We start from the raw sequence: 16,022 nt of genomic DNA, 5'->3' as shown, positions 1-16,022 counted from the left end.
TTTCATATCGTATGTTTTGTTTTTTTCCCTTCATGCGGGGAGTTCACTTTTACGGAAGTTGACAATAAAGCATACTTAAGGAGGCTATGCAGTCTCTTCTAAGCTGAAGTTGGCAATAAAGCATTATCTTCTACAATAAAGCATTCTCTTCGGTGTAATGCGGTCTTCTGCGTTGGGAAATTGGCAATAAAGTTTTACCTTTGTTCGTCCACAAGGATAAAGGAGCCATTTCTCCTATTCTAGCCTAATCATAAATTTTTCAATGATTATTCTGCGGAAAGCCAAAGAAAAGGTTGAAAACATCCTTATCTTGTTCGGTGTATCGTGGGAGTAAATGGTGACAAGCAGATGCATATCGTTTGTGGATAACAGTTAATAATTGTATGAGTGGGTTTGTGCTCTTTCTTCTTTTTAAAATGTTTTGAAACTGCGTTAGGCTATGCTTAACGGTTGGCATCGGATCTAAAGTGAATGTGATTAATAGCTTGCGATTATTTTGATAGGGGCTAATCCTACAGTGAACGGACATTTTAATGCGATATGGCAGAAAGGTTGAAATAACATCTCTTAATGGTGATGCAGGATTTCTTGGCGCTCAGGAAATTAATATTATGGAATTGTATTATGTGTCGTGTGGTGGCCAGAGCGTCAGAGCTGATGCAGCGAATTATTTATGTTTAGAATAGAATGGTTATGAAACTCAAGGTGGAGTTGCCTTGCAACCGGATGCCATTATCTTTTAAATGGTAGGAGGTTTGCTAAGCTTCGTATCTTACCAAGGTAAGACCTTGTTTTCGTACACCCGATTACAAGCTTATTTGGTAGCAATAATTCAGCTACGAAGAGTTTGGACAAGAAACATGTAGCCCATAGTTAGGTCACTGATCATGCCATTAGATCCGTGTGTTTTCACACCATGAGATTGAGCCTAAGGGGCAGAGCTGGGTAGTAATGATTACTTTAGGCAATCAATACCCGTCGATTCCCCATTACATGTACTTGAGGAAAGTAATCAATTCCTTTTCTCCACAGCAAAGGAATTGATTACATTTCAATTCCTCAAAAAAAATACCAAAAGTAATTTCGTTTTTTGAGGCTCAAGTACAAAAATTTTTTGTTTGTAATTGAGAAAAAAAAATACTTTGTTCAAATGTAATTTCTGCCCAAGTACTTTCGAAAGGAATTGCAAATGTAATTGAAAATTTTCCAATTACATTACAAGGAATGGAAACAGTACTTTCCAATTTCCCATTCCTCAAAGGAATTGCAAAGGTAATTGAAAAATTCTTAGTTTAAAAAATATTTTTGCGCTTCAAGCGGTAATTTTATGAGGTCATAGTAACTTTTTGGACCATAAAAAAAAATATTTTTGAAACACAAGCACTGCCTTCAATGACTTGCAATTCATTTCTTCTCGCCACATATGAGGAAGGTTATGGTAAGATTGTATCATCGTAGTTTAGATTTGCTGTTGAGTGGCCGCCCAGTTGCTTTGTACGTGGCTAGCAACGTTTCTTCATCTTTTCGCCCAGTGCTACTGGCAAGCGACTTGAGGATTTTGTTGCGGATTTGTACTTTAGATGCAACTTCAATTGCATACGTCTTGAAGGTGAGAGCGTGATCGAATGTTACTCCTAAGATATTTTAATGGCTGACAGTCGGTATCGCAACACCATCGACCTGAACGTCCAATATTCCACGTCGCAAAACAGTGACCGTGGATTTGGCCGGCTAGGTTCAGATAATTTGCAGTTTATCTTTTTATACAAAGGGGAAAGGTTGAATCTTCTATATCTTGGAGTATAGTACCGTGGTTGACTGTGTCAAAAGCTTTTGACAGTGCTGGTAGTGCTATATATTTTGCGGAAGCCATGCTGATGAGTGGGTAGGCGAAGATTCGCACTAAGCTGACGGGGCAGGAAGGTTTCCAATGTCTTTGCTACTCGCGAACGGAGTGATACCGGTCGTTATAACTCACCTTCGTTAGCCGGTTTCACAGGCATGAAAACGTGCGTCTGGTAGCTTTCTCCCCCAGCGCCAAGATGTTTTAGCATTGGCATGACTACTCCATTTGGACCTATTGATTTAGAAGGTTTGGCTTTTTTCATGGCTTCTTCAACCTTTGTGGGGTGATGGTAACGGGTCACACGTCGTGTTTGTGTCTATGTTCCCCTCATCCGGGGAATTAAAAATGCCGGTCAATAAAAATTGCTGGCTAAAACCGCTCACGCATGTCTTCGCCAGAGTTGTATCGCCAAAGGCGATGGATAAATTACACAGGCCGACAAAATTTAACCAATATTCAGACCCAGATACCGGACTATATATTTTCGAAGGTTTACGATGAATCAAAATCTGGCCTCAGAATTGCTCTATACGCTCTGGCTTTCGAGATATCCTAACCTAAAAGAGCAAAAACACCGTTTCCCCATATTTGAGGTTATGTAGTCTTGCAGATGTTTTCCTTCACCAAAATTAAAGGATGGTATCTTTAAATACAAGTCTTCTTTCGTTGAGTTTGCTCAAATATTTATTCGCTGAGATATCGCATTTTGAAATTTTGTGGTGTGGTAGGGGTGGTTTCTAGGGGTTAGACACCCTTAGGTTAGGATATCTCGAAAACCAGAGCTGATAGAGATATTTTGAGGCCATATTTCGATTCATAGCATCAAAATCCTTCGAAAATATATAGTCCAGTTTCTGGGTCTGAGATGCTGTCGGCCTGTGTTATCATTGTGTTTTTTGGGTTAGATAAAGATTTTACAGGATCTTTTAATTAATTTTTAAACATATATCAGGTGAGATCGAATCATAGCGCTGAGCCTGGTGATATTGCAGCACAATGGAAATCAATTTAAAGATCTTAATGTCCAATCCTGTGTCGGTATATTCGGATTCTGATTCTGTAGAAGTCGCAGTGTATCCTTCGATTTCATCACGCCTGGTATCCATACTTTACCTTTTGGTACCGTGGGGATTTGCGCTTTATCCACCACCTCGAACTTCGCGTTCGTGCCTTGGCTTTGGAGGCTTGGAACCACTTCCTCCAGCCACAGCAAGCTCGTGGACGCTATCATCTCCACACCAGGGTCTAACGTGGTTGTTCCCGTATCATCTTAAGCATTAAGTAAATAAGCCTCCTTTCTACAGATCTCCACCTTTCAGTTGCCATCTGTCCGAAAGGATTCCTACGATCAACCAGCACCAAAGTCAGTGACTACATTGCCGCATCATTCATCTTCTCGGGAAAAGCCGGAGTCTTAGATTTTTCTCCCTTTGTCTTATCTCCTACTTCCCTAGTTGGCACTTCGCCACTTTTGATGTCCTTCCTCTGACTTGCAGCTTTCGAAGTAGTTGTTATCTCGCTATTGGGGCCACCTGTCCTACAGCTTTAGGCCTACTTATCTTGTCTATGCGCCTGCCCTGCCTCGCAGCTTTGGGACTGGGTCCTTTCAGACTCTTGAAAGCAGACTTTTCGCCTTCCGCCGAACGTTGCCTCCTCTTTCTGCCATTCGACATTTCTTCCTACTCGTACCGGTTGCAGTGCCGAGAGTTTCTAGCACCAAACCTTTTGAACTGCCCTCGACCTACTTCCACCGCCTCATGAGCCCTTTCCAAGCACTCCATATCCACTTCTGTTGGGTCGACCACTGCTCGCAGGCGTTGGACAATTCTTAGTGCTGATCGGTAATCCGACAGTGCCCTCTTACTTCCTCTGCCCAGTACCCTTCTCCACTCTTCTACTCCGTTTTCAGTTGTATGCTTTTCCAACACGCAGTTCATTGAATCAGCACTACTCTAGGTCCCCGGGTGTGACGCATCGCTGAATACGTTTTTGTCGTTTTTGGCTTGTGACTCAGTCCTCCCATTATCTAGAATTAGATAATGAGTCGTTCATCGTCGTCGTATGTACACCTGCCCAACAGGGCGGGCTCAGCGGTTCAGTATTATGTACGGGGAAAGAACCGTCCTCCACAGCAGCGCCCCTTACTGTGGTAATGCCATCAATACTTCCCGAGTGGTCCGGTATCGGGAAGACTTCGTTCGAATTTATCCCCTGGCTGCAAATCGTCCAATAAGCACGGTCCGAATAACGCCGTGAATTAGGGGGTTGGCAGTTCTTGGTCACTGACATTCCGCCGCCCTCCTATGAGGCGAAACGGCATGGATGCCAGTCCTAAACCGCTGCGCCTCATAGTCGGGCGCTATGGTGTTCGGCCAATCCCTCACACAAACGACAAGGTGCCTACCTTAGTGAGGGATATTAGAAGCATAATTCCAAACCCTTTTCCGTTATAAAGGCAGGTAATTCATGTGAAAAATTTACAATTTCATCAACACAAATTGTTTTTTATTTGACACTTTACATCTGTGCCGAAATCCTGTTTCTATATTGCATTTGTGAAATATGTAACAACAAAAGAAAACGCCAGCTGAATGTATCAAAGAAAATTAAAAAGTATGCTGCTTTCCTATTGTCACACACTTTGATAGCGGAGGAAGGAAAGGAGATGCCCTTACTTAGCTGCGAAATTTAAGAGGATAATGATTTTATATTGATTGGTGTTTCTAAATGCTTTCAGTTACAACTCACAAGAAAAATGTGATGAAATAATGAAAAGTGTGACCCGAAAAGTCACCCACATCAACCGGAGTAAGTTCCTATACACAGACTAACATGTAGTTTTTCAATTACTTTCGCAATTCATTTGAGGAATGGAATGGGAAATTCGAAAGTACTTTTTCCATTCCTTGTAATGTAATTGGAAAATTTTCAATTACAATTGCAATTCCTTTCGAAAGTACTGGGGCAGAAATTATATTTGAGCAAAGTATTTTTTTTCTCAATTACAAACAAAATTTCTTTGTACTTGAGCCCTTAAAAAAACGAAATTACTTTTGGTATTTTTTTTTTTTTTTTGAGGAATTGAAATGCAATCAATTCCTGTGCTGTGGAGGAAAGGAATTGATTACTTTTTCCAATTACTGAGGAATGTAATGGGTAATGTAATGGAATTGAATTTACCCAGCTCTGCTAAGAGGCATGTACTCACGTACATATTAATAAATTCTTAACTATTGGATCATACTGTGGCGAATATGCTATTAGTAAAGAATCACAACAACAAAAACAGCAAGCAGCCACACTTATGTAAAAGGCAACCACGAATTTTCCATACACATAGTCAGCAGCTTTAAGCAGAGAGATTATTTCGCATACATATATGTATCCGGCAGCTAAGAGCAGAAGTTGTTACTCACACATACACGCATATGGCTGGAAGAAAAGCATAAACTACAGACATACATTTATATAGCTGAATAACCAAGCATGAGATACAACTGTTCTAGAAAGCATTTACGTGAAACGTATAGACCTAAGGAGAAATGGGCGAACGAGGTAACCAAGAGCATAAAAGCAGCGCCAGCTGAGGAATCATTAATCAGTTTGTGTAAACACGCTATTAGCGAAGTATAATTTTACTACTCCCAAAGTATTCTAAATAAAGACAATTTTTCAAATACTGAAGATGCATAATTATCAGGAACTCCCCAAAATTCGTTATGTAGTAATCCAAAAAGAGAGTATTTTCTATTGATTCTTTGACTGTAATCCTTTCTATTTTAAGTACTTAGTCTGTGATCATTTTGAAATGATATTTATAAATTTTTGAAAATAAGTATAAATATATTGTGCACATTTTTAGTGGAGATGGATTTCCACTAATTTTTATACCCAGCTGTACTTATACACAGGGTATTATAACTTTGATTGGATAACGGTTAATTGTACAGGAATCGAGATAGATATAGACTTCAATATATCAAAATAACCAGTATCGAAAAAAATTTGATTAAGGCATGTAAGTCCGTCCGTCTGCCCGTCCGTTAGCACGATAGCTTGAGCAAATATTGAGATATCTTCACCAAATTCGGTATACGGGCTTATCCGGACCCATAATAGATTGAAAATGTGCGAAATCGGACAATAACCGTGCCCAGTTTTTGATATCGAAAATTTAGAAAACTGGAAAAAATGAGAGCCCCTAAACTAATGAAATTTGGTGTAGGTGGATTGATTTTATGACGCAAAATATAAATTAAACAAAAAAATCGAATATGGACGTGGCATCACCCACATTTAGGAGAATAAAATTTGGAAGTTTAGCAAGCCGTATATCAAAATCCGTTAAAGATATTATATTGAAATTTGGCACAGACACTATACTTGCCAAAATAAAGACTGAGTGAAGATAAATAAAATCGGGTAAAGACCACGCCCGCGATTCCTAAAGGTCTAAACTTAATGAAGCTTGCAATAACTCTATGTTATTAAATTACATTTGGTTGATATTCTACCTCAGTAGTGGTATGGTTGAGCTAAGAACAAAACTAAACCAAATTTTTAAAATAGGCGTGACACGCCCCTTTTTTGTTACTCTTTCCAAAATACTTTTAATGCCTTAAGTCGAACAAAAATCTCCCAATCCGAACGAAATTTAGCATAAACATTTTTTTCATAGCTACAACTGTTCAGGTGCATTTTTAGTTGCTTAAGTTCATTAGTGGTAGCCTTTGTATCTTTTTTGCTTCTTTTGAACGAAAATTAGCTCAGAATAGAAATTATGGGGTATTCCATCCCATTTCGATCAATTTTGAACCCGACCCCTTTAGAATTGGCTGAAAGTTTTTCTTCTTTTTCTAGCTTACGAAAGACGTTTTTCAGAAGTTTTCCAAATTTTTTCATCCAACTCAAAAAAAGTTATGAATTTTTAAAAAAACACCGTTTTTATTTTCAAAATGCTATAACTTTTTCAAAAATTGACCATTTGGGAAAAATTTTTTTTTTGATTTTAAAAATATGTTTTTAAATGTACTTTTCGGAAAAAATTCAAAAAAATTTTTAAAGTTTTTTTTTTGTAATTTTTCAGTTTTTCGAGATTTTTCGAATTTCGCCCTTTTTTTCTCATAAAAAACTTCAATCAATTCTGCAATCATCCCCACTAATCCCGGAGTGGGCCGAGAATTTTTTTTTATTTTTTTATTTAATTGAAAATATTTAAAACTTATTTTGAGTTGGAAAACGGTGTTTTTACAAAATGCTATAACTTTTTCAAAAATTGACAGTTTGGGATCATTTTTTTTAAATATGTTTTTAAATGTACTTTTCGGAAAAAATACCAAAAAAATTTTAGAGTTTTTTTTTTCAATTAAATAAAAAAAAAATTATCGGCCCACTCCGGGATTAGTGGGGCTGATTGCAGAATTGATTGAAGTTTTTTATGAGAAAAAAGGGGAGAAATTCGAAAAATCTCGAAAAACTGAAAAATTACAAAAAAAAAAACTTTAAACATTTTTTTGAATTTTTTCCGAAAAGTACATTTAAAAACAAATTTTAAAAAAAAAAAAGATCCCAAACGGTCAATTTTTGAAAAAGTTATAGCATTATGAAAACAAAAACGGTGTTTTTTTTTTTAAATTCATAACTTTTTTTGAGTTGAATGAAAAAATTTGAAAAACTTCTGAAAAACGTCTGTCGTAAGCTAGAAAAAGAAGAAAAACTTTCAGCCAATTCTAAAGGGGTCGGGTTCAAAATTGGTCGAAATGGGATGGAATACCCCATATATACTAACCTGGGTCAATATGTATGGCTGAAAATTAACCGATATCCCGCCAAAACCCAAAAAACTGTTGTAAAAAAGTTGACGACAACATTTTTTTGAAAAAAAAAATATTTTTTGGGTTTTGGGAAGTGTTTTGGTCGTAAAATTAAACCTTTCGCCATTTTTTTTCGCAGGTTCGAAAATTAAAAATCGACCCAGCATTTCAAGTGCACAGCTGGGTGTGTTATATTCGGTTTCACCCGAACTTAGACTTTCTTACTTGTTTCCACTAAAAGTGAAGCCTATGGAAAGTTGTGAAAATACCTTCTAGTACCACTAACTTTTTTGAAAATTTTTAGTAATAGTAGAGAATTTTTCCACTACCACTGTAAATTTATTGGGACATGGGAAAGAGATCACAATGAGGTACACCGCAGATATCAATTCAAACAAAAAATTTGTTCCGAAATACTATATTAAATTTAAACTTCTCGCAAGCACCGTTTCCACACTATAAGGGCCCAAAATTATAAAAAAGTGGCAAATGTTTTTAAAATGCTGTTTAATCCGTAATAATCCGTAATAAGACAAGCCTCAGTTAATTTCTAACTCTACATGGTATTGATATCCAAAGACTTGCCTACCATAGTCCCACAAATTTGAAAATTGATAAAATGTTTAATCATATCAGTGTCATGTCGATAGAGCCGTGATTAATCGAAGGCTTACATGGCCATAAATTTCGATAATATCGGGAAATGTTCCTGAAATATGCAACAGCTAATAAGAACGGAAGTTAAAAGCTGCGTGGTTTAATACTCCTGAGGACCCGTTCAAATTGCGTGTGTAATCTTAAAGAACCTGCTCGCTCTAAAACTGTTAACCAAAATAATATGTTTTCCTCTATTAATAAACATAATGTGAAGTAGGTCTGGACCACTGTCCCACTTAATATACATACTTCAATACTTCACATTAACTACCTCAAAGATGATACAGCGATCTTATAGCGGAAATGAGACTTTTATATTGCTTTCTTTCAGGATAAGGGCTATCCGTAAATAAGGGCTGTGATTTACAGAAATCTCCCTGCGCTCACATGCCTCGTATATACAACGCCCCAGCTGAGACGACTTTACCAGCATTGAAATTTGATATCTTTTAAAAGACTTGTGCTTACGCTAGAAGCGTTTAATAGTAATCAAATAAAATTCAGACTAAACCAAAAGAAAAAGAACTCTCGAACCAAATGTAAACCAAATGGGCCAAAGTGGTTAGCGTAAGGACCTGGATATGTATATGCAGAAAGTTTGAGCTAATATCCTCACACAGTTGGATTTTAACGCTAAGCCAAGTCTCAGTTTTGCCGATTTGTTTACGAGAAATATATTACAATCTCTACTCCATTTGAGCTACTACTAAAACCCATCGATTTAGACTTCCTAAAATTTTTTTACTTCAATTCCTTAATCCTGCCGTAATTAGCTTATGATTTTCTCAGTGTAGCTATTGTATACATACATACTATGTATGTATGTAACTCAATGCTTGTGTGTGTGCGTGAGTTAGGTTGAATTGAATTGGTGAGCGATCCCTTTTGTTGTTTAATCTTTATTTGCTTTCCAGAATATTTTGGTACCTACGATGGTCAGATGGCATTTGTTATGCCACATAATACAAATACTTGCAGTTAAATTTGATCGCAGGTCCCTAAATGAGCTCAGTGAGAGATTCTTTACCGTGCGGTGCAGTACTGAATTTAGTGGCGCATTTCATTTTCGTGTTACTGCGCAAGCGCGTGTGTTTTGTATTTTAGTTAGTGCGAAAATTGTTTACTTGCATGAAACTATTACTTTAAAAAAATTCTAAATAGAAGTTTTAATAATAATCAAGTGTACAGTGGCTGGCAAAAGAAATTTGATTATGTTGCATGTAAGACAGTATTTACTGTTACTATTCTTGCTACCGTTAACGGTTGTGCCCAGCTTGGCCGGAAGCTCGCTTGCAATAAAACAAAAACGCAATCAACGCTTTCTGACGCGGCTCCAAAAAAGTGAAGCTGCGCGCCAATTATTACGCGTAGATGGCCTGCAAGTCGAGGCGGAAAGCTTCGATATCGTGGAAAAGCCAGAACAGTTTATTGAAATCGATACGCAAATTGTAAGTAAAGCTTATAAGTAAAACTAGCTAAGCGCATGCTTGTTGGATTTATGCATATACATATGTAAATATATGTTCACACCTACATATACATAAGTTAATGTACGTAGGTATGAGTACATGCAAACAATGCCCATATTCTCATAACAATATCGTAGGTATATTACTAAAACCCCATTGATTTTTTCTTTTCTAAATTTTATTTTTTTCTCTTATTCTTACAGGCGCCAGAGACCAAAGGCAGGTATGGCGCCATTGAACCGACGCATCTCAAACATTTACTCGATATTGCCGCCTCACAGGCGGAGGTGGCAACCGCCATTGCAGCCGGCGACGTAGAGGCGAAGAACGCGTGGAGCCGCGCCAACGCAAACCGACCGGCCTTCTTATTCGATAGTACGGCTTTGTCTAAAATACAATCGAATACAAAACGTATAAATACTGATGATGGCGGGAATTTTTTTTACGAACGCAATATTATTGTCGAGCCGGCGGGGCTTTCGGCTACAAAGCTTAAGTCTAATCAACTTGAACAGAAGAGCACAATGAAAGGCGACGATACAAGCGGCATCCCGCGTCAACGTCTACAGAGTCAAGCATTTCGAAGGTGAGTTCAAAAGGAATAAACAAATTGTGTGTATGTGTCTGTGTCTGCGTCTTGTTGGTACACAAAACGGTTAAAATTTGTTTTTGTTTTTTTCGAATAAGGTTTTTCTTATTTCTCTCGCCTGTTTTTGGGTTAAATCGTTAAAGTTATCTTTTCGCGCATCTTGGGTATGCCTTTTTTTGCGTACATCCGCACAGCTTTATGTCGTTGTTGTTGTTGTTGTTCAACATAGTAACCGTATGGTCACGTGCCTGTGCAATGCCAATAACTAGAACAGTAGCCTTTATACTTACCACAAGTTTATGCACCCACTTGACTCCTTCTACTACGTTTATACACATTGGCAAATAAATACATACATACATACATACATGCATACAAGTAAGCAAAGTGAGGTTTTGATTCTGAAATTGACCGACGTATGGCTATAAATTTTCAATTAAGCACAAAATAAGAGGGCTTGTCAATGCATATTAAAACAGATAAAAGCCTCACCTGCGCTGTGAATCGTGTACATACATATGTTGTTGTTGTACTTTGCATGTATTGCGAAATCGCTTAAGAAGTAGCAGCAGCACTTCCGCTGGATACGCAGACATACATACATCTTACCTTTTTCTCAAATGTCCAACGTTAGGTCTCAAGTGCAACTTACATGGTTCTAGTTCTGAATACAACACATTTCATATTTCAAACCCATCTCAAATATGGCTGAAACGGAAAAATCACAAGCAGTGCCAGAATGATCCCGAAACAAATTCCCCAAAAAATTCCGCAAAATATTCCCAAAACGGATCTCAAATAACCATAAGCGTATCCAAATGATATCGAAAGTAATTTATTCAGCAAATCCGAGATACAAACTAAGCGAGTTATCAAATAGTTTCTTAATTATATTTAAATAATCACAACATAATTCCGATATATTCCCATAAAAGCCGTTCCGATATAATTTCTATAGTACCGAAGCATTAAAGTGGTAACCCGAAGAGTGGCCCTTAGTTGTATATGTGAAGGCGTTTTCGAGATATCGACCAAAATGTGGACCAGGGTGACCCAGAACATCATCTTCTAATTTATTTGTATATGTAATACTACGAACAGTATTTCTTCCAAGATTTCAAGGGCTTTTGATTTCGCCCTGCAGAACTTTTTTATTGTCTTCTACTTAATATGATATGTGTCACACCCATTTTACAAAGTTTTTTCTAAATTTGTATTTAGCGTCAAAAAACGAATCCAATCACCATGTTTCATCCCTTTTTTCGTATTTGGTATAGAATTATGGCATTTTTTTCACTTTTCGTAATTTTCGATATCGAAAAAGTTTAATACCACCATAAAGTGAGATCATATAAGTACGTAAACTAAGTTTAGAAAAGATATATCTATTTTTGCTCAAGTTATCGTGTTAAGGGCCAAGAGGAAGGACAGACGGTCGACTATGTATAAAAACTGGGCGTGGCTTCAACCGATTTCGCCCATATTCACAGAAAACAGTTACCGGCATAGGAGCTATGCCCTTGCTAAATTTCACAAGGATTCGGAAATTGGTGTTCGACTTATGGCATTAAAAGTATTCTAGACAAATTAAATGAAAAGGGCGGAGTCATCCCCATTTTGAAATTTTCTTTTATTTTTGTATTTTGTTGTACCATATCATTACTGGAGTTGAATGTTGATATAATTTACTTATATACTGTAGAAACATTCAATTTTTTGTTAAAATTTGATTTTAAATTTTTTTTTTAAGTGGGCGTATTAGATATCCGATTTTGCTAATTTTTATTTGGAACACATATAGTAATTGGAGTAACGTTCCTGCCAAATTTCATCATGATATCTTCAACGACTGCCAAATTACAGCTTGCAAAACTTTTAAATTACCTTCGTTTAAAAGTAGGCTGCACCAAGCCCATTGTCCAAAATTTTACTAATTTTTTATTCTGCGTCATAAGGTCAACCCACCTACCAAGTTTCATCGCTTTATCCGTTTTTGGTAATGAATTATCGCACTTTTTCGGTTTTTTCGAAATTTTCGATATCGAAAAAGTGGGCGTGGTTATAGTCCGATTTCGTTAACTTTAAATAGCGATCGGAGATGATTGCCCAGGAACTTACATACCAAATTTCATTAAGATACCTCAAAATTTGCGCAAAATATCGTGTTACGGAAAGACGGACGGACGGACATGGCTAAATGAATTTCTTTTTTCAGCCAGATCATTTTGATATATGGAAGTCTATATCTATCTCCATTAGTTTATGCCGTTACGGATTACCGTTATGCGAACAAAATTAATATACCCTGTGAGCTATGCTCAACTGAGTATAAAAATTGCTAATTCGGTATTGAAAAATTCCATAAAGATCTGAAACTAATCATAAGACAGTTCGAAATTATTCTTAAAAGATGCACATCATATTCTTCACAAATTCCAAAAAATACCCACCGTGAATGGCCTGAGCCTCTGAAAATAGGCACGAAATTTAGGAAGACTCACGAAGTAATAGTCTTTTCACTCAGAAATTGTTCTGCAAAGTATCTTTTATCAATTTCCGAAATAGTTACATAATACTAATCCAAACTAAGCTGACTGACGATCTACTAGCCGCATCATTGGCAGCAGGCCGGTCGAGAAGGCACCACAACAAAAAATATGTCCTATGAGTGGGTTTTGCGCTTTGGCAGCCATGTCACTGTTGACCGATATATTTTGGAGACTGTGATAGACTCGTCTATCTGGGAACCAGCATTAATTGCGGGAAAAATTTCTCATGCTAGTATGTACGTAGGAAGCGTAGACTAACTGTTACCAACAAATGCTACTTTGATCTGAGTAGGATATTAAAAATTAATGTCTTCTCTCACGGCTAGCTCATATTATGTTAATGGGCCAAGACGCTCCGTCCATGAAAATATTTCAACCGGCACTATCATTTGGAAGTAGGAGAATGGGGAGACCTCCATTAAGTTCGGAATGGCAGGGATAGCTGGCGGCCACCACTTCTACCATAAAGCGTCAATTAATAATGAATTATGATAACGTAATGCACTTATACAATTTTATGAGACAATTTAAAGCCCATTCTTTGTGATGAATTTCTTGCCTGGTAAAATTTAATGGGGTGGTGGGATACTCCCATTTGGGCAATCATTTATAGTTTCGCAATTAGATCTATCCCCACTCGTGTTCCTGTTCATGGCACTCTAGGCAATACGACCAAATCAAGTGCTAACGAGGATAATTGATCGTTATGCTCGAACTTAACTTCCCACTGTGCGACGGATTTTTCTAAGGATATGTTCGTGATAAAGCCTCGATGCTGGTATATATGCTTAGTAGAACTGTGGTTAAAGTTGTGTTTATGTTGAACTCTAGCAATAGAGGCCACCATAGCTCCAACAGGAACGCAACTTAAGATTGTCAACATCAAACGTAATTTCGGACTAAAGGGCACCTGTATAAGTGTAATTTCTTTTGATTTGTGATGGAAAAGATAGGTTGAACAGTAAACAAAAGCCCTTTAAAAAGGCTTTCAATGGTTGGCGTTCAATCTTCTTGACCTTATTAGCCAATCCTATACTTTTGTCATCTTTAGCATGGATAAAAGTCGTGAAAGACGGTTTCTAAGCGAGGCAAGTACAAGTACCGGTCTTTCTCAAGTATCGGTCTTTTGCATGGTTTATGAGTGATTTTACTCTTTAATTCACTTGCCAAATTCAAAAATTTATTTATTCAGAGTATAATCCTGTTAATACTACGGAAAATATTTACATTAACACGTTACACTTCACGAATTTTCCCACTTTCTTTTATGTAGTCTCTTATTTAGATCGGTGTTATTTAATTCAAGTATTAGCATTTCGAAAATCACTAGTCATACTACAAATATTCCGATGAGCTGCGCAATAACTTTCAGCCACTCAAAAGAGCAACAACGAAAGCGATGTATCCAGGGCCGCATTAACGCTCAACGGGGCTCTAGGCAACCATCAATTTGGGGGCCCTTTTTTCACTTCCATTCCCTTCTTTTTTCAATTAAAAAATACAAACATATCTTTCATACAAATTTTATTGTCACAATGTAATAATATGAATAAAATTACTATCTACATTTTAAACATGTCATTTTCTACATTTGTTTTCGGCAAATTCATCAATTATATCATCAATATCGATTTTCTTCAATAAAGCTGACTCAATGCAAAGTATACCTAACATCTCGAGTCGCTCTTGTCGCGTTGTAACTCTTTCAGCAGCTTTGATTCTTTTTAATTGCGAGAAGGATCGTGCGGCAGAACAATTTGTGATCAATAATATTAGAAAAATCCGAAGAGCTATTTCTGTGTTAGAAAATACGTCGGCTAATTGATCTTCCATTAGAACCTTATACAAATGACTATGAGTTTTTTGTGCATCAGTGTATTGGAGTTCTCGTAACATTGGAATTGTTTCATTTCAATGAAAAATTCTTCCAAATCTCTAGAATAAAAAATAACTAAGTTATTTGTAGCTTCGTGGAGGTTTCCATCACTTAGAGAAAAGTTCCCTCTCTAGAGCAACTCTCTGAAACTTCCATATACTTTCACTGTGAAGATTGTCGATGATTTCGAGGAAACCTTTTGTCCTAAAATCATCGCGAGGCGAAAATTCTATTACTATTGGGTTGTTTTTTTTTTCTACGACGAATACGTTTTACGATTTCTGTATAACTAACACAAGGTAACAATTGTTTTGCTTTTTTCTCGAAATCATTGAACTTTTCACGGAATGAAACTAATCTCTTTTCTAACAATCCGTACAAAAAGCACACTTTGCAAATCTGCCTTTTCACTTGGCAATGACTTACTCACTGAACGCGTAGCAGTCAAAATAGATTTGAAGGCGTCTACACCCTCTTTTCCAAAAATAACAGAAATTTTTCAAAATAAAACAACCAGTGTACATTTTGAGATAATTATTTTTTATTATTCAATATACTCTCCTTTCACTTCGATACACTTCTTTGCACGCTAATACAATTTTCCAAATGAGTCGGAAATGTCCTTTTTAGGAACCTTGTATAGTTCGTCGGTCGTCGCCTTCTGAATGCGGTCAATTGGGTTTTATTTATTTGAGTAAAATTTATTTTCAGTTCTGATTATATTTTCTTTCACTCTCTAGAATTTTATGTTTGTAATAAAATTTTAGAAGTCTTTTTCATTTTTGGGGGGCCCCTGAAATCGGGGGCCCCAGGCAACTACTCTGCCTACTTGTTAATTCGGCCCTGTATGGACCTGCCGTCGGTTATACACATCCACTTACGGGCCGATTTTGAGCGTTACCGGTTAAATAGTACCCAGAACATTCAGCCCAATTCTAAACAAAAATTCCGTGCGAGTTTTTTCCCTTCTCCCATTCCTCGTATTCTAAATAAAAATTCCTTGAGAGTTTTTTCACTTCTCCCTTTCCTCCTATTCTGAACAATGTTCGAAAAAGAGGAAACCGGTTATGGGAGAAAAGTAGGTATTATGAATGTGAGGGAGAGGGAGATTTCTTTGCCATTTCATAGGAGTTTTTTCACTAGTTAAATTGAAGGGAATGCATCAAAATAGTTAAAGGAAATTGGTTCTTTTAAGAAAGAACACTTACTTGTACAAATTTGCG

General features: G+C 37.0%; 1 protein-coding gene across 1 annotated transcript in view; it reads left to right on the top strand.

The window, feature by feature from the left end:
• Positions 1-16,022, top strand: part of tld (tolloid) — a 59,731-nt gene that overhangs the window by 7,311 nt on the left and 36,398 nt on the right. Inside the window, 2 exon segments of the mRNA XM_067784173.1 lie at positions 9,478-9,764; positions 9,989-10,371. Coding sequence (XP_067640274.1) covers positions 9,478-9,764; positions 9,989-10,371 — 670 coding nt within the window.

Source organism: Eurosta solidaginis, chromosome 1, assembly GCF_040869045.1.
Source record: "Eurosta solidaginis isolate ZX-2024a chromosome 1, ASM4086904v1, whole genome shotgun sequence".
Lineage (NCBI taxonomy): Eukaryota > Metazoa > Arthropoda > Insecta > Diptera > Tephritidae > Eurosta > Eurosta solidaginis.
This window is presented reverse-complemented; position numbering and strand designations above follow the sequence as displayed.